This window comes from Crotalus tigris, unplaced genomic scaffold (assembly GCF_016545835.1).
Source record: "Crotalus tigris isolate CLP2741 ecotype Arizona unplaced genomic scaffold, ASM1654583v1 scf7180000018549.3470463, whole genome shotgun sequence".
NCBI lineage: Eukaryota > Metazoa > Chordata > Lepidosauria > Squamata > Viperidae > Crotalus > Crotalus tigris.
Window position 1 is genome coordinate 1 of NW_024097072.1, and position 25,365 is coordinate 25,365.

General features: G+C 39.2%; 1 protein-coding gene across 2 annotated transcripts in view; it reads left to right on the plus strand.

Annotated features, from left to right (window-relative positions):
• Positions 1-3,577: 3,577 nt before the first annotated feature.
• ADRA1A (adrenoceptor alpha 1A) overlaps positions 3,578-25,365 on the plus strand; it is a 33,519-nt gene continuing 11,731 nt past the window's right edge. The window contains exons 1-2 of one of the 2 annotated variants that reach the window (XM_039354171.1): positions 3,578-3,941; positions 7,492-9,184. In XM_039354171.1, coding sequence (XP_039210105.1) covers positions 8,305-9,184 — 880 coding nt within the window. In that variant the 5' untranslated portion in view covers positions 3,578-3,941; positions 7,492-8,304. The remainder of the gene's footprint in view (positions 3,942-7,491; positions 9,185-25,365) is intronic. The other variant, XM_039354172.1, reaches the window with a different exon arrangement.

Here is a 25,365-nt window from a genome sequence, read left to right on the forward strand (position 1 = left end):
GACGAGGTCTTGATTGCAGGAGACTCCACACCCATTCTAGCTGAAAGACTTAGGGCTGTCCTGTTAAGATTCAGGGAATCAGGCCTCAAGCTCAGAAAAGACAAATGCAAGATCGGGGTGCCTTCTACTGAATTTCTGGGATTCAAAATTGATGCTGCTGGGATTCATCCTGCTGAATCCAACCTAACTGCTATTTTAGAAGCACCCAGGCCAAAGTCTAAGGCCGAACTTCAGGCCTTCTTAGGCCTCCTGAATTTCTACAATTCTTTTCTTCCACATAAAGCTAGTGTAGCTGAGCCTCTTCACAGGCTACTAGACAAACAGGCTGTGTGGCTGTGGTCACAAGCGCATGAGGCTTGCTTTAAAGAAGTCCAGGCCTTGCTCACTTCTAACAGTGTTCTTGCACATTTCAACGAGTCTCTTCCTGTGTGCATCGCTTGTGATGCATCCCCCTACGGGGTTGGAGCTGTCCTGCGTCACCTCAGGTCTGATGGAACTCAGGTTCCTATTGCATACTACTCCAGAACATTGTCTTCTGTCCGAGCGCAACTACGCTCAGATAGACAGGGAGGCTCTGGCTGTTGTTGCTGGAATTAAAAAATTCCACGATTTTCTATATGGCAGGCATTTCACGGTCTTCACTGACCATGAGCCTGCTGCTTGGACTGTTTACCACACGTAAGCGATAAGCAGAGTAGGAGGGGAGAAGTAAGGAGAACAGAGAGAGGACAGAAAGAGAAAGGAGATGAGAGAACAACTATTCCCCATCATTTCCCCTAGAAAGCTTAGGTGGTCTATTTTTTTGTCTGCATATGATATTTTCATTACTCCACAAAGCCTGGGAAAAGAAATGGCCTGCTGATGGCCTCAGTAGGTTGCCTCTGCACAGTAGTAGAAGCTGCCCGCGCCAGCTTGTCCACATTCCTAATCAATCCACCTTGGCCCGAGCTTCTCTTAGTGCCATGGATGTTACCGCTGAAACAGGTACAGATCACACACTTTCACGTGTCCGCTCCTGGGTCCTGTCCGGGTGGCCTGAGCACTGCCCTAGTCCTGAGTTTCAGAGTTTCTGGTCCAAAAGGAACGAATTGTCCCTTTCTCAGGGTTGTTTGCTTTGGGGAAACAGAGTTGTCATTCCAACCTCAATGAGGACTAGGGTCTTAGAATCCCTCCACGAGGGTCATCCTGGCATTGTTCGCATGAAGGCTCTTGCACGCAGCCACTTGTGGTGGCCTGCTTGAGATAAAGATATTGAGGCTAAGGTACACGCATGCCACATGTGCCAACGATCTCGCCCAGAGATGCCCCAAGCTCCTGTGCATAAATGGGAGGAAACACAGTCCCCATGGTCTAGGGTGCACATTGACTACGCTGGGCCCTTTCAGGTCCAGTTCTTCTTGGTCCTTGTTGACAGCCATTCAAAATGGCTTGAGGTTGTGCCTGTCTCGTCCACCACCACTGCAAAGACTATTCAGGTACTGAGGGGGATTTTTGCTGCACACGGGCTGCCAGTTGTCATTGTGTCTGACAACGGCCCTCAATTCACCTCCTCCGAATTCCAAGCTTTCTTACAGGCAAACCTGATTCGTCATGCCACATCTGCGCCTTTTCACCCATCCCCCCACGGTATGGCTGAACGCATGGTGCGCATCGCAAAGGACGCCTTGAAGAGACTCACCTACGGGGACTGGCATCACAGGTTGGCTGACTTTCTCCTTTCTTATCGCACCACACAGTCCACTTCTACAGGGAGAAGTCCAGCTGAACTTCGTTGGGGGCGCCAACTTACTACGAGACTTGACCGGTTGCATCCGGACAGACTGCCTTCATCTACCTCACATCCTAGGGCACCTAGACAACTACTTGTGGGTGCCCCGGTTTGGGCTCGCAATTACGGGCCTGGTCATACATGGGTCCCCGCTTCTGTGTCCCGGATCACAGGTCCTCTCTCCTACGAGGTTGCCCTGGACAACGGTCGTGTCCTGCGTCGGCACATCGACCAACTCCGCTCTAGGCGGGACTTTTCTGCTGAAACTCCTGGGTCTTTTCCAGGGGGGGAGGGGGACCCTTTGGAGCAAAGGGAAGGGCAAGAGCTACTGCCCATCGCCACTGAGGGAGCCACAAACGGCTCGTCCCAAGATTCTGCAATTGCTCCGAAAAGGAAGTCTTGGAGCTTACCCACACAACAGGCACTCACGCCTACTCCAGCCAGGGAGTTACCCCGGGGGCATACTCACTTTCCACACACAGCACACAGCACTCCAGCAACGGAGGATACCCGGGGGCATCCCAACAAATCATTCCCCTCAAGAGAGCTGGCACACAATGCCCAAGGTTGGCCTGACCTTACCCCAAATCCTACAGGGGGTCAAACATACACAGAGCTAGTCGAGGAACCAAGTCCCGACTACAACACCCCTAGCACAAAACAGGGGACACCTGAGTTTTGGGAGAGTACAGAAACCCACACGAGCCCAAACACAGAATGGGGTTCAGGGAATAGACAGCCTCCTGACAGGTCTTGGACTGACCTAGGGGGTTCTACAGAGACGCCCAGCAGTGGCTATCACTTCAAGGGGCCTGAGGGTCTACAGCTAGGTAGGACAACCAGGTCACAAGCAACAGAAGCCCTGGCCTGACGAGCCCGGTGGGCAAGCAAGCAGGCCAGGCATCGGGGCACAGTCCTTGGAAGACACCAGGGCACAGTAGAGAGAACAGGCTCACGCCTCCCTCCAGTCAGGGGACTTATGCCAGTAACCAAGAGCTAAGAAGGTCACAGAGAGCAAAGAAATCTCCTAAGTACCTAGAAGATTACATAACATTGTTGGCAAGACAAAAGCCAGTAAACAGTGGGAACACTGGGGAGCAAATTGTCGTGTAAAATAAATGTTGTATGTTGATAGTAGTTTTCGCCCGGGGGAAAGGGGTGTTATGTCCCGAGCCTTGCAAACGGCTCGGGCGTTTGCAGGCAGTCCCGGGCAGGTGCAAAGCTGCCCGGGACCAGACAGGCTGTCGCCAGCGCCGTGCGCATGCGCGGGTGCTGGCGCGGGAAAGTAACCCATTTACCCGGGAGTTGCCTATATAAGAGGCTGTGAGGCGTTTGGGCTGAGCTGAAGCCATCTTCCTGTAAGCTGAACGCTGAATAAAAGAACCTGAGAACTCCAGCTGTTTCTCGTGTCTGTTTTCCCGCCAAGGACGCAACACATCCTTTTCTTCACAATCTTGTTACTCCTTTCTTTCCCCCCCCCCCACACACACCCTTAACAAACTGCATGTAGGTGTAATTCAGAATGTGCAAACATCCAGCATAAATAGGACAGGTGGTGTGTAAATGCAAACTAGCATCTCACCACTTGCGGTAGTAAACCTTTGGCACTTGGTTCCCTTTTTTCCCTTCTTTAAAGCAGACTGAGTATTTGCTCATCGCTGACAAGCAGACTCACACAGAAAGAGGGAGGGAGGGAGGGAGGGAGGGAGGGAGAGAGAGAGAGACAGAGGGAGGGAAAGAAAAGAAAGAGGAGTCAACAGAAAAAAATGTTGACAACTGTCAGAAATGCCCTTTCTTGTGCTGAAATACGGTAACCAGCAAGAGATTACGGTAAATCACAACAGGGACCGTAGTGCTGCCTGCATCGGCTCCTACAGCACAGTAAAGTTACTGCTTCTCCCTGACAGTCGAGCAGGGGAGCATTATTCACCCAGGAAGAGGGTGGTATCATAAAATCAGCACTCAGCCACCCTTAGCCATTGGGACAGAGGGAATTCATGTAATTGTGAGTCATCAAAATATACTACAGGGGGGTGGAAGGAGGATGCTGATTTATTTATTTCATTGTTGTTATTTGCAAGCAAAGTATCCCACTGTGCTATTCGGATGACTGCCTTTGATTCGTCCCCTTTTAACCAGCCTGCAACAGGAGGCTTTCAGGAGCCTAGAGGAGGTAAGTGGAGAAAGACCTTGGATATCTATGCAAAAGAAGTCCTTAGCTGAAGATGATATAACCTGCCTATCTTCCTTCCTTCCTCCCTTCCTTCCTTCTTTCCTTCTTTCTTTCCTTATTTCTTTCCTTCCTTCCTTTCCTTCCTTCCTTTCTTCCTTTTCTTTCTTTCTTCCTTCTTTCCTTCCTTCTTTCCTGCCTTCTTTTTCTTCCTTCTTTCCTTTAAATAATGTTGACAAGATTGACAGTGTTTCTTTCTCTGTTTGGGGTTTGCCTCCATCCTCCATTCTATGGAATTCTCGTATTTAATTGCCCGAGTCCACAACAATCAACTGAGAAGAAGCAATGAAGGGAAAATTGACTAGAAATGTGTTGCGATATATTTATTTGCTTACTAATATTCGTTGGCTCCTAAAAATTTTATACTGGGTCGCATTCCCCCCAAGCCATGTTTTTGGTGATGGTGGGGCCACATTTATTGATTCAATTACCAATTGGCTATGAAATGTTCTCCCACTAAAGGTATGTCTGGCTTTTCACCTATTTTCTCCATTGCAATCGAAGCATCGTCAGCTTCTTGAAAGAAGGAATACCTTTGGTTGGTTGTTTTTTTTAAAGGAAAAAAAATGGCTGGATGAAGTTTTTCTTTAAAAAAAATACACATTTAAAATAGAATTATCTTTTATTAATTATCAGCTCAATTATTAATTATTATCGAGGGGAAATCCAGCAAAGTTTCTATTTGCAGGAAGTGTGTGTCCGATTAAAGACAAGGAGAGTGCTTTTTTTTACTGCATGGAGTTTAGTTCATGAGATGGATGGATTGCTGTCCTTAGTTGACCAAGCTTCTACCCAAAAACAGTTGTAAACAGTGGGTCCAAAAGGCCAGGCGTCCAACAGTTCTGTTCTCTATACTATTTGTATGCAAAACCCATTTGTATCCAAAGAGATAAGTGCAATGACCCACAGTCAGAAACAACTGGCAATAACACAATGTTCTGAGCTTTGCTGCTAATTTGACCCATGCTGTAGGAAAGAAACCCCGAAGCCCTAAAAGAAACAAAATCTAAGTTTAAAATATCACTTCTAAAGCAGCACCCCTCTGACTTGTATGTATGTGTATGTATATTCAGAATCTATTTATGGAAGGCATGTTCAGACTCATGCCTTATTTCATTTTTTTCTACCATTATTAATCTTATAGGAAAAAGTTCCTATTGTATGATGTTATTCTCTTTGCTATTCTTAATTAAGAACAGCCCTTTGCGAAATTGTAGCTCAGGAACACAAAACATGTTTAAAGTCCTAGGTGCAGTTCTTGGACTGCCCAGATATAGCTGGAAGGACACTTTGCAGTTGTTCTGGCTGCCAATGCCATGCTAATAATCCATTGGTCTAGAATAGTCCTATGCCTTTTGTTTTGTTTTGCAATCCTTTGCATTGTCCATCATTTTTGCCCTCTGCCTAATAAATTTGAGTTGAACTTCTTGTTGATCAGTGGACCCTAAACATTTGTAGCCTCTGGAATTTCCCCAGATTACTGCACTGAAATTTGGCAGCAAACAAGCCGATTACCTTGGTATGATTTCCAACTGTGTTCTTTTTTCTGGGAAATAAAAAGAAATCCATAATAGGCTTAACACACCTATTGAGAATTAACCCCTCAAAATCACAGCCCATAAACCCAAGTTTCAGAATGTTGGTCCTGGTGTCTCTGATTGCATCAGCTTCAAATTCTAGAAGCACTCAACAGCCAAAGAATAATTTAATAATCTATAATGTAACACATTTAATTTAACAATAATGTTGTTTTCTCCCATCAGCCATAACATGGTTGCCCACCTCTAAAATAAAAAAATAGAGAAAGGATTTAGTGACTTCTAGGAGCTGTTTATCTATAATTCCCAACACATCTAACTATTCTGACTAGCAGTAACAGAAGTTAAAATCCAACAAAATCTGGAATCCCAAAAGAAGATTATCCAAAGCCAAGATAAAGAAATTGAGACTAGGAAAAAAAAAATCCGAGAATCTGCGAAGAAAAAACACATTTCATGGTTACAAATGGGATGAGTGCTTGGGCTTAGCGTGCTAGAACGGGGAGAGGGATTTTAAAGTCTGTGGAAACTAAATGAGTAAATTATGCAACTAACTCCTGTGCTTGCTTATTTGGAGGACCCAAAATTGAGTCTGTGGGGATATTGGTCCCTCCTCTGTAGAAAGAAATGCATGTACTTATTTCTCCAAGGATATATTTCCTATTGTGGTCTAATGTATAAGCCTAGTTGGGACACTAGGAATGACATGCTGTTGCTTGCTTGAAAACTTGCATTTGTTCAAAACAAATTCTTATATTTTTGATTTTAACCTACTGCATGCACCAGAGACAAATACCTTGTGTCCAATTACACTTCTATTCTATTCTATTCTATTCTATTCTATTCTATTCTATTCTATTCTATTCTATTCTATTCTATTCCATTTCATTCTATTCCACTCCATTCCATTCCATTCTATTCCATATTGTCTATTCTATTCTAGTCTAGTCTAGTCTAGTCTAGTCTATTTTCCATTCTCTATTCTATTCTATTCTATTCTATTCTATTCTATTCTATTCTATTCTATTCTATTCTATTTTCTGTTCTGTTCTTTGAATGCCCAGCATTCTAATCTTGAAACATAAGCAGCTTTATTTGGCCAAATCAGACTTAAAGTCCAGTAAGGTTTCTTCCCCCACTTTCTGAAGTTTTACATAAGGAATTGGTCTTTATAGTCATTGTTGTTTGTTCCTTTTAATTAGAGATCCCCAGATCTGGCCCTGGGATCTCCTGTATGTGTATTACAATATACACCATCTATGCCAAAAGTATTTTTTACTGAGCCCAGAGCTAAATCCAGATATTTCAAACAGATCATTCCCTGATACCAATCAAGCTGTCTTGATCAGACCAAATGAAAACTAGGTTGCAAGGAGAATTCCATACATAGTAAGCATTGCAACTTCAGCCATGCATCTTAAATCGCAAGCGGAGCTTTCAGAGTTACCCTCTCAGTTAACGTAAGGCACATTTGTAATGTAGAGGAGAAAATGGAAGAGAAATCACTGCAATATTGGTTTTCTTATGTTGCAAATTACCGTGAGGCTAGCATGGAAATGTCCATGATTTCTTCTTAGCATAAAGCTGCAGATTGTTTTGCTTGCAGCAGAATTAACAGAAAGAAGGCACACATAAGACCCGCTTGTTCTAAAAAGACCCAAATCTTGCCTTTTTTTCTGGGGGGATGCTGCAGGATAATCAATAGCCAATTTGTCGGAGAGCAACATTTTTATTGCCCAAGATTCGGAGGTATTTGATGAAAAAACATAAGAAGCAATCAGCCTGAAGAGCACCAACTGATGAGCAAGCAGCATTGCAGTCAACAACAGTCTGTATGCAATGTTAAAAACTCAGTAAAGTTTGATTCCTAATTTTGGAAAAAATATTGCTGTTGGAATATTGGCCAACAAGAAGCCTGGTGTTTGAAATGTGTTTTCTCCTTTTGACTTCTTTAGGAAACAGCTCATCTGTCAAGCAGAAGAGCACAGACCACCATCTCCTCCGAGTTCCTAGCAGGTCTATAACCATTGTTTGTTAAAAGGATTATATGCTGGGTCAAGTTGTCACAACTTTACAATTATTACAGCTTCTTTGGCAACTTGAGGTCATAAAGCTAGTCATGGATGAAAAGACTAGATGTTGAGAAGTGTCAACCAGAGTGACAGACAGCAATTTTTCTTTCACCTGGGAAGATTTTTCGAAGTCAAATATGAAGAAGACATAAGAAAGAGCAAATAATACTCTGCTATTATTTGTGCTGTGTCTTTCCATGAAGAACTTCTAGACAGTCTGGAAGCTGATGGCCTTTCTACATCTGCAACTTTCCTTGCTTAGTAACAAAAAGCATCTTGTGGCTCAATGGGTATTATTTTAAAAACTAAAAAAGAAACTAAGAAAGAGGTCTTTAGCTCAGTTTTAATATGGTTTCATCAACAAACATCCAGCAAGGTGTGTTAAACTTCAAAGAGACTATTTTAAAGAGAACCATTATAATTGCTTTGGAATTATTTATGAAACAAGAAACGCCTATGTTTTTCCTGGGAGCAAATGAAAAAGAAGAAATGTGGATTTTCAAATATGTTCATTAGGCTAGGGTTTTGCTCTCTCCTCTGCATTTATAAAGCCAGACTAGTATTTCCAATTAGTTTCTATCTACAATGTGGAAATAAAGCTTCTCATAACACTACCAAATATTTGCTCTTGGCTCTTTCAAAGAGAGAGAAGAGAGAATCACAAACACCCTGGATGAACATTAACCAGTTTTGATAATGGGACTGACCTCTGAGAACATCTCTGCCCCTGACTGCTTCAATTGCACCCAGACTGTGGAGCAAGTAAATATTTTTAAGGCCATATTATTAGGTGTCATCTTTGGAGGGCTGATAGTTTTTGGGGTCCTGGGCAACATTGTGGTCATCCTTTCCGTAGCCTGTCATAAACATCTGCAAAGCGTAACCCATTACTACATTATCAACTTGGCTGTGGCTGATCTCCTCTTGACTTCTATTGTTCTCCCCTTTTCTGCTATTTTTGACATCCTGGGCTACTGGGTTTTTGGGAGGATCTTCTGCAACATCTGGGCAGCCGTTGACGTTCTGTGCTGCACAGCTTCTATCATGAGCCTTTGTGTCATCTCCATAGACCGATATATTGGAGTGAGCTACCCACTGAGATACCCAGCAATAGTGACTGAAAAAAGAGGTCTCTTGGCTCTCCTGTGTGTGTGGGCATTGTCGCTTGTGATATCCATAGGTCCTCTTTTTGGCTGGAGACAACCACCTCCAAAAGATGAAACAAACTGCCAAATCAACACTGACCCAAGTTATGTAGTGTTTTCTGCTCTCGGGTCCTTCTATCTGCCCCTGGTCATCATACTGGTGATGTATTGCCGGGTATACGTGGTAGCCAAAAGGGAAAGCAAAGGATTGTCATGTGGCCTGAAGACTGAGAAGTCCCACTCAGAAGAAGTGACTCTTCGTATCCACCGCAAGAACAACACTGAAACTGCCCCTACCACCAAGCAGAAATCCAATTTTTCCATAAGGCTTCTAAAGTTCTCTCGGGAGAAGAAAGCAGCCAAAAGCTTGGGAATAGTTGTGGGATGTTTCATCCTGTGTTGGCTTCCTTTCTTTTTAATCATGCCACTTGGTAAGTAGAATATAAATACACTGGCCAATGAAAATGTGGGGTTATGTGATATGGGTGCTTCTCTGAATATCTGAGATTCTAGATGAGTTCTTCATCTGATGTAACTGGGGAATGTCTTTCTGAGTTGAGTCATATATAGTGATAGAGTAATTTATGAGGTAAGAGTAGTGTTATTTTTGTACCCCTGTGTCCTTTTTCTCTACTGTTGAAGATGTACAGATACAGATTTAAGCGGCTAGGTATTGGGTAAAAGAAGATGGGATTTTGGCACTGGCCATGGGGATCTAGATAAGGCAGAGGATAGTTCTGCTTCACGGGCATTATTTTTGATAAGAAAATCAGATAGCACATCCTGTTTGAGTCATAATAAGAACAGGAGATGATCAAACAAATGTGACTCACTGGGCATCATTCTGTGAATTCTTAATATTTGCTCAGCCATTCAGAACTTATATGGATATGTGGTCTTAATTAATAACAGAATGCCTCTGAGAACATAATCAGGCTAGGAATTCATGATCACCACACCAGAGCCAAGCTCACAATTCCTTTCATCCAAAACTCCTCCCCTTACTTCTCCTCAAACATTATTTTCAGCAACTTAGTTTATAGGCAATGAGTAACAAATCAGCTGTTTTGATGGTTAAGTAAGTGGCAAGTGTTTTTGACTTCTAGTCTTCTGCATGTCACCCCAACATTTATCTATCTACACAATTATTTCCATATCATAAAGTCCAGGTTACATTTGAGAGCATACACAGAATAATCTTCAAAAGATCTGCTCTCGAGATAGAACTTTGGATTGCATTGAATTTGTCTTACTATCATTTGTAAGAAACTATCTTTCCTGTGATTTTCAAAAAGTTTATCTTTCTGTCAAATGTATGAAACCTATTTATCAAGGTTTATCAAAACTACTTTAACACCTGTTGCTGGAGAAAATTTTTAAAAAGGTCAAGGACAACCCAATCCAACACAGCACTAGCTAAGGGGAGATATCTTCAATTCTTCTCTTATGCATGTTGGGTTGTAAAAAAAAATGAAGAAGCTACCAATGAAAGGTCTTAATGTGTATGTTTGAGAAATGAACGTGAGCAATTGAACAATCAAAATGCATCTGAAAACAGTTCAAATCCTGCTTTAAATCGATGTTATTCCCAGCTTAGAAGGAATGTTGATATTAGTTTTAAATGATGGATAAGGTTGTGGTGTCTTATTTGGTCTCCTTCAAACAGCCCAAGTGCCTTCTGTCTTCCATAATTTAGACCAGGGGTTTTCAAACTTGGCAACTTTAAGACTTGTGGACTTCAACCCCCAGAATTCCTCAGCCATTTAAGTCCACAAGATTTAAAGTTGCCAAGTTTGAAAACCCCTGGATTTAGGCATTTGAATGACAATCATACTGTCTGGGTACAGCTTAGAGTCCATTAACAAATATATGTTTTCAGATTTAAATGCTAAGCAGTTGAAGAAAAAAGCTGAATATAGGAAAAGTTTCTTCTGGAAACACATAATATTGGATTCAGGAAAAAGGAGCATAATCCAAAAAATTGGTGGTTTTAGGCTAGTTAGTCTTCAACTGCCTGATTATTGCCAAAATGTGATGTGGGGGGGAGGTGAGAGACAGACAATAATAAGAATATTAACAACAATAAACAATAGAAATTAGCCATGTAAAAGTAACAGGTGGAAATCTCCTTCGCTCATAGATCTGTTGATTTAGGGCTTGTAGCCACTTGTCTAGTTAGGATTTCTGACTGAGTGGAGTCTTTGAGTGGACTCATAGATCCCAAAGAAATCTATATGTCAATACCCAGAATGTTTTCTTTGTTTAAAAAATACACCTTTCCTTTGTAATGTTTATTAGATCTTTTTTTTTAATTGATATGAAAATAAGTTTTAATAACAGCCAAGTTACTTTGGGGAAGAATTTCACTATAAAACCAATAGACTGTGGTCCTGTCATTAAGTAGCTGTTAGTTGCAGATGGTTTACTCTGTGGTTATTAGAAGTTCCTCCTTAATGAAGTTCCTCTTGGAATTACGAAACTATGCGTTTCCAGATATATAGTGTGTGTGTTTTTCTCAAGAATTCAGCAGCCTGTTATGGATGGAAACTGTTACGGAATTCAGCAACTCACACACCCACAACTGTGGTGAACAATCCTAGCAATGCTTTAGAGCCCGTAGTCAAAATAAGTGTGTTGAACAAGTCATACCAAATATTTCTGTTTTGTATAATTATCACTCATGTTGTCTGTGGAGATTCTCAAGTCATCCAGGTCACAGTTGTCTCAAAGATGCTTTTTTCTTCAAAACTCAGCTGGACTATTTTTTTTCTTTGAGGGAGAAGTAGAAAATGAAAAGAAAAATTCTTCCTCAAAGAAAAAAACAGTCCATTTGCTTGTGAGGGGGGACACTTTTGAAATATCACTCGTGTTTTAACTTTTCCTAAGTAAAACTCTGAGAATTTTTTTTTCTTGCTTTAAACAACTTTTCCTACCTCAATTATAATCCAAACCTATAAAATATAGATTTCTACAAAGCAAAAAAAAAAAAAAAAAGGCCAAGGACTGCATACAATTCTTCTTCCTATTTTGGAAATACTTTGAATGAAACATCCTTTACAAATTCTGGATATTAAATTAGTTCTAGTTCAAACTCGTTAGAGCTTTAAAATTGCCAGCATGTAAAATCCAGAATTGTGGTCAAGCATGCCCAGAAGGATAGATTAAGAAGGATGCTGGCCTCTTATTCTGGGAAGTATAAATGCCAAAAGTGATTTAACAAAAGTTCATCAGATGGAGCCTGACTCAATTAATTTAAAAGAGAGGCTAATCTACTTTTGCTTAATTTTACTATATACATCGTACCTAGTTTGGGGCTGAAATATGAGAGTGGGCAGTAATAAATGAGAAGAATACTTTTAGGAGAAAGGAATAGCTGGAATGGCAGGATTTCATTTAATATGAACAATATGTTTTGTAATCCATGTTATGCTATTGTTTTATTACTTTCAAATAGCAAACTTAGTTTGGAAAAAAAAGCAGGCTTTGGTAAAAATGCTAAATACTCTTTCATCTATCATTTATTTCAAGGACTTGTGTTCAACAAAGTTCACTATCTTAGTAATTAAAATATTATTTAACTTCAGGTATGTTCATCAATTATTAATTTCATTCATTCTTTTCAAAGGAGAAGATGGATTTTCAGGATCATTTTTTAAATTAATATTCAATTGTTCAGCAACCTCAGGAAATGCCTTTCTATAATCTGTTCACCAATAGTTTTTATGCCAATGTTTTACTTAAACGCCTTTGAAAAGCCTGTAATTCAGTTCAACAGAGGAATCTTATTGTGTGTGTTTTTCTTCCTACAAAATCGATCAACTTATCTTAAAAAATCTTCCTTTATGTACATATCATCAAATGGTGAAATTATTAAACCCAAAGAGAAGCAGTTTAATAATCACAATTTGGGATTGTGTGAACAGCTGGTACAAATAAATGTTATGATGAGGATGTATATTAGAAAAAATTGAGTGCTAGGTTTGTTTATTTTTTTTCTTCTTTTAAAATGATTGCTTATCCATCATAAAAGACAAATAACAAATAAAAGTTAATGATTAAGAATACTGCCAGGGAACTCGTTACTCTAAAAAATAAAAACATAGTAACATGGAAAGTTTGTCCTTTAAAGCAGCTGTTTAAATTATGTTTATTTATTTATTAAGTTTATTTGATGCCCATCTTACTACAAGGTGACTCTTATGTTCAATAAGATGCGCTTGCTAGTAAATTTACAATTGTTGCTTTAGCAGCACTCATATACATTTATTTCTAAATTGTAATTGCATTATTTATAGTTACTAAATTGATAGGAATCCGCTGTTAATTGCATTTATTGATGACTTTTCTATTTAGCTCAGGTCTTAGAGATGTTGACTAAATTTGCTTTCATGTTTTGATTTTGAATTCAGCATAACATATGAACCTACCCCAGGCTTCTTAATAGGTGTTAATTCAAAATTCTACTTTTTATTTAAGAAGGTTGGCCAAAGCTAAATACATAGATGACCCAGTTCCATTGCTCCTACTGTATTTGTTCTGGCTTCCACAAATGAAGTTATTCCATTATTATATTCATTTTTTAATCTCTGGCATCATTGGGATGTGAATTGCCTTCTGAGTTATGAACGGAAATGAAGCATAAGAAGAGGGGCAGAACAGGGGTATAGAAATGCAAGCAATTGAAAAATCAACTTTGTCCAATGGTTAGGGTGAAGGATTCTCAATCAAACTGATCTCCCAGATTGTTATAATGATAAAACTGGAGTGACCAGGTGATGGGAATTGCCCTAACCATAACTTTAGAGGAAAGGTGGGCTATAAATAATGATTATGTGCCAACATGTCATTGTCAACTTAGCAATTACATAGATATTATAGATATTGACGTGACAAGCTGTCTCCAACCAAGTCTTTTAGGTTTTCCAATGGTGCATCCAATGCCATTGTAACTTTCTCTATTTGCTTTGCTGCTGATCATCCTCTTCTTCTCTTTCCTTCCACATTTTCCAGCACTATATCCTGATTTATAAAATAATAAGAAGGCATTAAGCTGATTGTTAAAGCTCTGACGAGTTTAGGAGTAGAACATTCAAATGAAGATACCGACATTCACATATATTCCTGCAGAGAGAGTTTCTTCTCATTGCTTACCATGTCAATGTAATTTCCCCTCTACGTTGCCTTTTGTTCAACAGCTCAATAAATAATGGATGAAATTCAGACTTCTGAAATAACTGTTGCATTCCATTTGAATTCATGAGTTTCACTACCATGAATGAGAGAAAGTGATCCAGTTCCCCCCGGAGATTAGGACCGCTCCCACCCTGCTGGTTTTCCGTAAGCTGCTTAAGACCTGGCTTTTCCGGCAGGCCTGGGGTTTATAAAATCTGACCCCTGGATGACTGTAATTGTACTGTTCGTTTGTCATGTTTTACATTGTTTTTATTGTTAGCCGCCCAGAGTCCTATGGGAGTGGGGCGGCTTATAAATTTTAAAAATAAATAAATAAAAATAAATAAATCCATTTTATCACTCCAAACACTAAACCATATTTGGGCTGGCATGTCCTCCATCTGTGGATGCTTCAGACCATTCTCTCAGCTTTAAAAATGGAAACATTAATGTATTTGTTCATCTGTTTATTGATTTACGTTCAATAGCTTTCTACTACTTTTCCCCTACGAGATGAAAATAATATGAACAGGATAATGTCCTTTTTTTTCTCTTCATATAGCAGTATTTTGGGGGAGACTGGGCCAAGGAAAAGTAATTGGCTCAGAGTCACTTGAGGTTAGACTTGACCATGTTTGTCCTGCATCCTGGTCCAACAGCTTAACCATCATGGGACAGTGGCAATCACAATCTTCTATAAAGATTCTCTCATGAAGATTTTGGATGGCGCAGTGCTTAGAATGCAGTACTGCAAGCTACTTCTGCCAACTGCCAACTGCCAGCAGTTCGGCAGTTCGATTCTCACTGGCTCAAGATTGACTCAGTTTTCCATCTTTCCAAAGTCAGTAAAATGAGGGCCCAGATTGTTGGGGGCAATAGGCTGACTCTGTAAACTGCTTAGGGAGGGTGTAAAGTACTGTGAAGTGGTATATAAGTCTAAGGGCTATTGCTATCAAGTACATTGATTAAGAGGTCAACGCAAAGATTCAAATTTAAATCTGATTCAATCATCCCTTCCAATTCCATCATCAAGGTCATTTAGCATGCTAAATTGAATCAGGTGCCTTGAATCAGTTCTGACTGGCTGCTGAACACCAGCCTCCATGCTTTTATCCCATCTTCAAATCTTTTTGATTCAAGGGCACAAATTGTAAACCTGAAGCGGTTTGACTCTTTGAATCAATCAAAATTCAAAATGAATGAGCTCTACAGATAAAATTGCAAATTCATATAAGATGTTGACTAGCTGTGCTCCCCTAATAATTACATTTTTCCATTGGATTCAACAGGAAGGCGAGAGCTTCCAAAGTATAAATACCTTATGCTTTTGAAGGCCCAGAAACCTTCATCTTGGCCAGCATCACCCAGTGCTTCTAAAGCTTGCATTGTCTCACATCTTCTATCTAGACCAGGGCTTAAGAAATTGAGTTCTCTTCCCTTTATCCTACTTAGGATTTTTTCTGCCAACTCAGAGTTTCCCAAGATTTCATGGGAGGAAGTCATGACAGGGAGATCTTGGTATGTAGCCTCATTGTGCTTCTCAAGATGCTGTCTCTGGAATCCTCTACTTCTGTAGACATGCTTGGCAGCATCTGGATTTTAATCATTCTTCCATCCATTTTCATGAAGTATTATGGCAAGGTTCATTTGCAAAAATAAATAGAAAGGAAATAAAAATAGAGGAACTGCTCCACAAGAGTAAAGATGTCTTGCTTTGGAAGCAGACTTAATCCATCTTTCTTATAGCAAAACCCAAAACCGTTTGTGGGGGAAAGGAGAGGAATGGGATACCATAAATCTCAAAGACATGTTTCTGAGAGTCATTGCAACCCATTTGTGCTGTCTGGGTGTTTTTAACCTCCAGATCAAAAACAAGGACCATTTACTATACTATTCAAGGCAGAAATTCACCTATTCCAGATGGTGTATCATGTTTAACTGCTCTTGAGAGATGTGGTGATCATTCAATTGCACTTTTCCTTTTTGCTTATTCTTGTCAACTTTGAATACATTGTAAACATGAATGCCATCAGCATCTTGACTCTTGTTGGGTATGATCAACCATCAAGAACCGGGATATGATGGAACAAAGAAATAACATTACAATGAGGTGATAAGGGCACAATTTTGGAACATAACACAATAACCTTCCAGCTTTGTTAATATTTCCCAAGGTTGAAACTTTAACAAATTAAAGTAAAATGCAATATTAAACATATGCATTGTTTATAATGTACCATTATTTCTCTTTCAGATCCTCTCGTAATATAGCTATATATGTGTGTGTGTGTGAGAGAGAGAGAGAGAGAGAGGGAGGGAGGGAGGGAGGGAGGGAGGGAGGGAGGGAGGGAGGGAGGGAGGGAGAGAGAGAGAGAGAGAGGGAGAGAGGGAGTGAGAGTGAGAGTTTCTCTTAATAGGAAAACTAGCCATTTGGGAGAAAATGAATTAAAAGCTGCTAATCTGGACACCCTCCAGAGGTTTTAAATTTTGATATCTCCAGATTCTAGACCTTTGGAGGATCCTCAAGTTGGAGAAAGTTGTTTCAGTTTATCATAATAATCAGTTTACCAGGGCAATCACAAGTGAGCAGAGTGGGATGTCAAAAGCTAGCAATTATAACTGCATGTCCAAACTCCTGCCCATTGTCTTTATATATACCAAGTCATGGGGCTTTGATTGAATAACTGGAACCCCAATCTTGACTTTCTCGGCCCTCTGTGGACTCCACTGGTACTTGATACACTTTTCTCTTCCATGGATGCCTTAATTTAATGGAAACTAAATGGAGTCACTGGTCTATAACCCTAACCCTCTCGATCAATACTTATATATATATATATATATATACATAAGCATATGAATACAACTCTTCAACAAAACCCATCTTCCAGTTTCCTGAATTTTTCTTCTCCAGTGAAAGTTGTTTGTATTCCTCCAGATCTGGATGCTTAAGGAAAAGGTGTAGGTTTCCCCTGTCCATTTGTGTCCAACTCTATGGGGCAATCCTCATCTCCTTTTCTTAGCCGAAAGAGCCAGTGTTGTCCGAAGACATTTCTGTCTTCATGTGGCCAACGTGACTATAAGCTGAGGTGCACAGAATGCTGTTCCCTTCCCATCTAAGTGGTATTTATTTATTCAAATTAGCATGCTTTCAAACTGCTAGGTGGGAAGAAGCTGGGACAAGTAACAGGAGCTCTCCCCATTATACGACGCTTGGGTCTTGTTTGCTTTTGCTTTTGCTTTTGCTTTTTTTTTTTTTTTTTGCAAATTGCCTTGTCTCTGAATAAAGTTCACAAATGAGTCCCATCAGAACTGAAGTGAGATGCTGGAAGTCAGGAAGGCTGATGGAAAAATATTTGAATGCGCCTACGGATTTGTTAAGCTATATAGAAAAGTGTTTTTACCTATTGTTAGAAGAAGAAAATGGAAACTACTTGACTTTCCATTACAGAATTCCAAGTCCTATAAGTAGTCACCAATGTTCCCACCACATTGATCTCTGGTAATTGTGTGACAGCAAGAGAATATCTTATGATGCAGATCTTGTTCTTTAGAGAGACTTAAAAGATTCCAGACTAATGGGAAGTGTTGCTATCTGATCGGAATGTTCTGTCTATGATGCCTGATTCACACATGAAAGTTCCCATCTCTTGCTACAACTACCACATAAACAATGCTATTTTAAGAAGCCAAGAATCTATTGCAGCAGTTGTTTTCATCAGAGGTTATAAGACAACTGCTAAGGAGCTACCCAGCTTCGTGAATACGACTGTGCGATTGTTCATTTTAAATCATGAACATCTTGCTGGTTTGACTAATTACATCATTTATCTAAACTCTATTAGGGGAGGCAATTTTTAGTAAGCAGTGAGCTAAGAGAGGATTTAGGAGAAGAAATTAGCAAAGCAGCCATTGAATGTGGCTTAAGGGAGGGGAAATGGCAAGATACATTCTGAACAGCTTGTGTCAGAACTGAAGGAATACAGAATAACGGAGACACAACATTTCTGTACTACGGCAAATTATTAATAATTGTGTGATTTGCCTTTGTTTCTATAAAAGGACTGCAATATAATTCTGGCTGCAATATACCTTATACAATATGCCAGATACTTCCATTCATTGGTCTTGCCAACTACCCACAGATGATCATTTTTAGGATATAATGATCTATTCATTCCAATGTTACCTCTGTTTACCCCAACAGACCTTCATTCTTCTCTCTTAGCACTGTGATTTGATTATCCTATGGAAGAGGAGGAGGAGGAGGAGGAGGAGGAAGAGTCTGACAGAAGCAGCCTTCCAGTGTTGCTGCCATTTCCTTTCAATCAATCAATCAATCAATCAATCAATCAATCAATCAATCAGAATAAAGCTGGAAGGGACCTTGGGGGTCTTTTAGCCCTTTCCCCTGCTCAAGCAGGAGACCCTATACCATTTCAGACAAGTGGCTGTCCAATCTCTTCTTAAAAACCTCCAGTGATGAAGCACCCACAACTTCTGAACGCAAGCTATTCCACTGTGCTCGCTGTTAGGAAGCTTCTCCTTAATTCCAGGTTCCTTCTTTCCCATCCATTGTTTCTCATCTTGCCTTATCACCATCACCTTTGGAAAATAAGTTGACCCCCTCTTCTTTGTACAGCCCCTCCAAATACTGGAACACTGCTATCATGTCATCCTTAGTCGTTCTTTTCTCTAGACTTCCTCAAGTTGTTAAATCTCATCCTACTCATAAAAAAAGAGTTGTAAATGCTAATATAAGCTCTTGTCAAGTCCAAATCAAATGACCTCACCTATCTTCACTGGTCCAATATATTTTCTCTCCCTCCTCCCAAACATTTCCCAGCATGAAGACAATCAACTTGTACAACCTGATTACGCAGCACATTATTCAAATTTGCGGGTTGATGTGGTTGGCTACCAGCTTTGCTGACTTCAAAATAGGATTGGATGTATGTTTCCATCTCCTTCCCTTACGAAATGTTAAACGTGTGAGAAAAAAATGATATCAGCCTAGTTCAACTAATCAGATGGATTTCAGCTAAGGATATAACATCAATCCTCCTCTTGATCTCATATATCCCTGCAGGATCCAATCTGGGTTAGTCACTGGGACCAAAGGTTAGTCTTCCAAACTTTTCATGGAGCCCATCTTCAGGGAACTTCTCTCTAGCAGAAAGTTAGAGAGAAGTTCCCTGAGGATGGGCTCCAACACAAGTCCAAAAGTTTAAAAAATTAAACCTCTGGTTCCGGTGACCAACCCAGATTTGATCCTGCAACATTATCCTGGGACACGTATGTTTGCCTTCTTTCATATATTCTTTTTAACTCCATAATAGAGCAGTTGGTATTAGCTAGTCTTCATTTTTGCTTTGCATGATGCCCTGTGGAATCAGCCAAAGGACGAAGCCACAAGGCAAACCAATTGTGCATGAAATTAAATCAGCATATGCAGTTCAGACACGGATCTTTTAATCTGGCATTCAGTGACAACTACTTACAGTAATCCGTAGAAGGTCTTGGCACAATGTCATTATTTTCCTTTCAGATATGTGGCCTGATTCTCAGATTTCAAATAGGCATGGGAATAAATTGTGTTAGAGCTAAAAATGGCTGTTTGTTTGGAGATAGGATGACTTGCAACGGTGTGTGTCCATATTGGGCTCTTTGGGATGTTTGTATGATCTCAGTTACACAGTTACTTGTTAGGTTGGCATAATCTTTTTTTTAAAAAAAAGACTAACTAACAAACTTTCAACAAAGTTTTCAACTGGGCCTTACAAACTCAAGCAATTTCAGAACGATCTCTAGGATCATTGTTTGAAAATAACAGGATGGTTTTTACAAAAATTGCACTCTTTTCGGTAGATAAGACTTTTGTAGAGGTTTTTTTTGTCCTATGCAATTTTCTTTGTTTAAACAAAGCTGTGGGAGTTGTTGTTTCATTCTTGAAGAGCTTAACAGAACATTCCACCCCAATCAGATAAATGGTGGATATGGGGGTGAGGAAGGCTTTTAAAGAACAGAGTCGGGGAATCATGGCAGCAAATTTCATAATAATAAGAATTGAATTGAGAAGAATAAGAATTGAATTAAAGTTGCTATCTTGAATTAAGGTACCAACCAGCTCATCAGCATAATTAAAGTGGGTTTTCTTACAGGTAGTCCTTGCTTACAACCATTTCTTTGAAGTTACAGTGGTGCTGAAAAAAGAAGACTTATTATTGGTCCTGGAAGCTGTGGCCATAATAGCACCCTTGCAGTCAGGTAACCATGATTTGAGCACTTGGTAACCAGTTCACACTTATGATGGTTGCCGTGTCTCTGGTCACATGATGTCCATTTGCAAACTCTCCTTCCAGTTTCCCATTGCACACCCTGCCTTCCCTGCTTGCTGCTCTGCTTGTGAGCCACCTGGGACTCATTTAATGACCCATGAGATTCTCTTAACAATATCAACTGGGAGTGCCAGGATCTCTGTCACTAAGCAATGCAGTCACATGGCATCTTGCTTTATAACTGCATTGCTTAGCAACGGAGATTCTAGCCCCAATTACCTTCATTAAACAAGGATTACCTATATTCTATTTCAGATCAAATTAGGAATGATAGTTAACTGGACAAAACCTGTTTTCATGAAGCACGTGTGATATTAAAGTAGAAGGCCTGTGTGTCCGGGGGGGGGGGGATATTTCTTTATATGTAAGCTTTTCTTACTAAGAAATTAGCTTTGCAAGTTGCAATGTGCTCAAAGCAAACCATTAACTGGAATGAAAGAAATATGTCTGCTGAAGGATTTGGGAGCAAACCTATGTTTTCCAGATAAAATGGATCAGAAAACATGTCATGATAAATATCTCTTTGACCCTTTAGCTCAAGGCAGCCAGTTTTTCTGCATCCAAGGATGTACTTGATTATTAATATAATTGCTCCTGAGGGAGTAATAAAAACTCCTTTAAGTATTATGACAAAGATATCAACAAACTGAGTAAGGCTGGATGTTTTCAGCCCTGTTGGGAATAAAGGATAGAAATTGATGTGCTGTTAATCCACTTCTATCTTTGTTTTGCTTAGAAGTAGCAAATATGACACCCCTGAAAATATTGTGGCTGCTGAACCTCAAGCTGTTCTACCACAGCAGTGGTGGGATTCAGCCAGTTTGTACCACTTTGGCCGAACTGGTAGCTAATATTTTGTTACCCAGGCCCAGAATGGACTTCCGGAAACAGCATCCACACAGAGAACCAGTTGTTCACATATTTGAATCCCACCAATGTACCACAGATACGCTACATATCATGGACTGTTTTCTTTTATTCTAAGAGTTAGGGTGACCAACTCAAGAAAGTCAGGATGGTGGTCACAACTGTGTAATCAAAGCCCAACTCTTTTAAAATGTGTTGAATGTAAAAAAATAAGGACAGGGATTCAATTGCACAAATGCAAATGAATCGTGGTGGCACAGTGGTTAGAATGCAGTATTGCAGGCAAACTCTGCCCACAACTTGGAGTTGGATCAAGGTTGACTCAGCCGTCCATCCTTCCTAGGTCAGTAAAATAAGGACCCAGATTGTTTGGGACAATATTCTGACATTGTAAACTGCCCAGAGAGTGCTGTAAAGCACTGTGGGACAGTATATAAATCTAAGTGCTATTGCTATTGTCATTTTTACTTTTGTGATTACTTCCCACATATGCTGGATTATTCCCTCTATAATGCATGTATATATAGAGAGGCATATTTCTCCAAACATTACTTTCTCAAATACTTGCAATTTTACCGACGTACATTGTTTTTGCAAACAACCTTCCCAAAGGACTTTATTACAGTAATAAATGTGCACATTTTAGAAGAACACTTCATACAGATGTACATGGACTTCACTGCAAAATCCACTGATGTGCAAACTTCAAAAGAATGCTAAATTTTCATGTTGGTTGGATCAAAAATATAAAATTAAGTACATTAATTCCTCTCTCTCTCTCTCTCTCTCTCTCTCTCTCTCTCTCTCTCTCTCTCTCTCTCTCTCTCTCTCTCTCATTTTTCTTTCCTCTCTCTCATTTTTCTTTCCAACAGCTAACAAAATCAGCATCAGAAGCAAAAACTGCTAATAGAAACTATCAGACAAGTAATAAATTATCAGGAACATGTATTTGTTAACACATATTAAAATACACCATGAAGGAAGGTTACAATAACTAATACTATTAACTTTGTAGTCTTCTTATTTCTTCCTTATCAAAATTAGAGTATGGGGGGGAGGAGGAAGAAAAGGAGATCTATATCATTACCAAAGGAGAAAGGGGTTAACACAATGACAAAACAGTCACTACCCCAGAGATAACTGAGAAATTTTTTTCCCATTTTTATCTAATAGTCACTATTCTTTAATGTAGGTTGCCACATTGTTAATATGGGTTGAGATATTTCCTCTTTCATGGAAATAGGGACAAAATTACTGTATTGGGGAAAAATGTTTGCAAAAACATATACATTGCTGTTAGTGGTTTTGGAGAAAACTAATCCAAAATACCACAAAAATGAAGAGAGAGAAACAAAAGGGGAGGAGAGGGAAGAGAAGGGAAGGGAAGAAATTTTAATCAAGGCACTAGATCATTCAAAAAAGAATGGGAGGCACGTTCAAGAAAAGCCAGATTACAAATGGGAGGTAGAATTCTGTGCACATTCATTAATTCTACTGTTCCACTGCACCACCAAAAGCGTGCATCTCAAAATTCAATATTCAATAAACAGCACAAGAGCTTATACTGGTCTGCAAGCATTTGAAACTTCCATTCACTCTTGTACCCAAAGAGTGGGAGATGTGCCATCACTATTTTTAACAAACTTGGCATTAACTCAGGATTCCACTTAAAGTTTGCCAGAAGTTGCATCAAAAATGAATTACTAGGGAAATTTTCTCCCACACCTAACTCTGAATGATTTCATAAATCATTTTCTGAGTTGCCTCTTGTTTACCTCGGGTGTAAGACAGTTGAAGAAGGAAAACTTAGAGGAAAATATTTGTACTTTGTTGCTACAGAGAATTAATACTGATGTGTTGAAAGCTTTTTTTTTTTTTTTTTAGTACTGGCCCCATCTACATAGCTCTGCATTTCTTCTATTGTTTTTCCATCAATATAAGCCTTCTAGTTATCTTAAACTTTGATTCACACCAAACACAAACATTGCCCAGGATTGATATATTGTTTTAGTCTTTATTATTTTTGTTAGCTTTGTTCCTGTTAGTTATGTTTCAATTAGAATACAAATCAGCAGGGTTTTGATTGCTGCTGTTCTACTGCAGCCCTAAATAAAGACTCTCTCAAGTTGAAACACTATGTAATTCGAGTAAAGTCTTATCATGGAGAAAGAGAAAGAATCAAAGAATTATACAGTTATGCAATAAACCTCCTGTACAATAAAAACATAGCAGCAAAAGTAATCCCGTTGAATTGATTGAATTTAATGGATTCTCGGTATAGAGAAATGATATATATTGATCTGCTACTAGTCTATATATATATAAGACCAATGGATTCAGAATTACGGTATGTCAATGAGCACAATCCTTTTGGTTGCTACTTTCCCCAAGACAAATATGGTCAGTTCAACATAGCTATTTGTTTGTTTGTTTTTGCTTGTTTTGTTTTATTTGTAAAATTTATTGGCTGCCCATCTTACCATCTGGCTGGGTTACAATCTTAAAATTAAAATGACACTAGTAATTAGTAATTTAAACAAAGTATGTAGGATCATAGGCCTTAAATGAAAATTACTCAGATTCAAACTATAGCAACATGCTCCATGTTACCAACAAGAGATGAATACAAAATCCCAAAAACTGCCTAACTAATCCTGCTTTTAAGTGGCTAGCCTAGGTTTTGAGGACAGCAATTCATTAAGAAACTCTAATAATCTCATAAGCAAGGGAAAAATGTTTTTCCTTGGTGAATTTGGTTCATTTCTATCACACAGATAAAGAACTGAAAACAATAATAGGCAAATCTATCTGGGCTTAGCCACAAATGCAAAATCTAGAGCCAAACAATTTGGTCAACCAAGTCTTTAATCTATAAACTTCAGGCATGATGAAAAGAAACCATATTACATACATAACTCTTTCATTGGTGGTGAACATTTTTTTTAAAGAACCTTTAAGAATCTATGCAAATTTTTATCTGGGTTTTATAAACTGATGGGAAATTAGAATAAAGGGATATGCAGTCAACAACAACAACCAACCAAAGTAAAATTGACAGTTTGCCAATATATGATAGCAACCTTAGGAAAAAAAAAACATCTGACAATATTTGATAACAAACCTTCAATAAAAAGTCTGAAATATATTCTGCATTATCACTGAAGCCCAGTACAGTAACTTTATTTCCTATATTGAAAATAGCCTCCCTTAACCTGTTAAAAACAACAGCATTTGTAAAAGAGGCAAATATGCAAAGTTAGCTACCCTGAGTGCTGAAGATAAATTATCAGTCAAAGGCTTAGGGTCTGGCTGAGCTTTTAATAGACCCAACAGCTGCCCTCAGAATTCACTGGGATATTAAAATATTTGAACACCATTATATTATCTATCTCTCGTCTTACTAGATTACAACATGGCTAAAATAAAAATGGGGCTGTTTACTGCTGCATCCTGGCCAAGTCTTCATTCCCCTAGGATTTCGTGTTTAAGTCAGTTTAGTGAATATGTTTCAGTATAAAAAGTAGTGTTGACAGATTTTGTTTTCCACTTAGAAAATAAAATAGCATGGAAATTACTCCAGCTGTTTTATAACAAAAATGGTCACTTGTTGAAAGGTATAATGAAGTCCAGATCATACTGGACTTACCACCTAGCTAGCAACTTTCACCATGGGCCATAAATATCAGCCCTTCAATATAGGACTTGTACTGGAAACAGGTTACACAATATTATCAAAATTATTAAATTAGAACACAATTTTGAAAGCTTGGCTGTGTCTTCCCTACCCTCCCTCTTATATACCAGGGTATTAGGGTGAGACAATATGAGCTTCTTTCTAATACATTCTGTTTCCTGAATTTAAAGCATGCTTCTGTTTTGTAATCATTTTTCCAAGGTCATCTTCAGGACCCTATCTCTATAAGTAGGAATGTGAAAGAGATCACTTGAAATCTAGAAAGACTTAGCTTCCCCAGGCATTAGTTAATAAATTTGCTGGAATAGATTGATTCATCCCAAAGTAAAGTATGAAATGGAAAACAAAGTCTTGGACATAATAGAACAGAGTGTCACTAAGCATCACTATAAAAGTTTCTCCAGAATAATGCATTTCACATAGGTTAAATTTAACTGCCCTGATATCTTATGATCTTAGCCAAAGAGCATACTTCAGAGATTGTGGAAACCAAATATGTCTGGTAGCCATAAGGTTAGGAAAGGTTATTACAACTTGTATT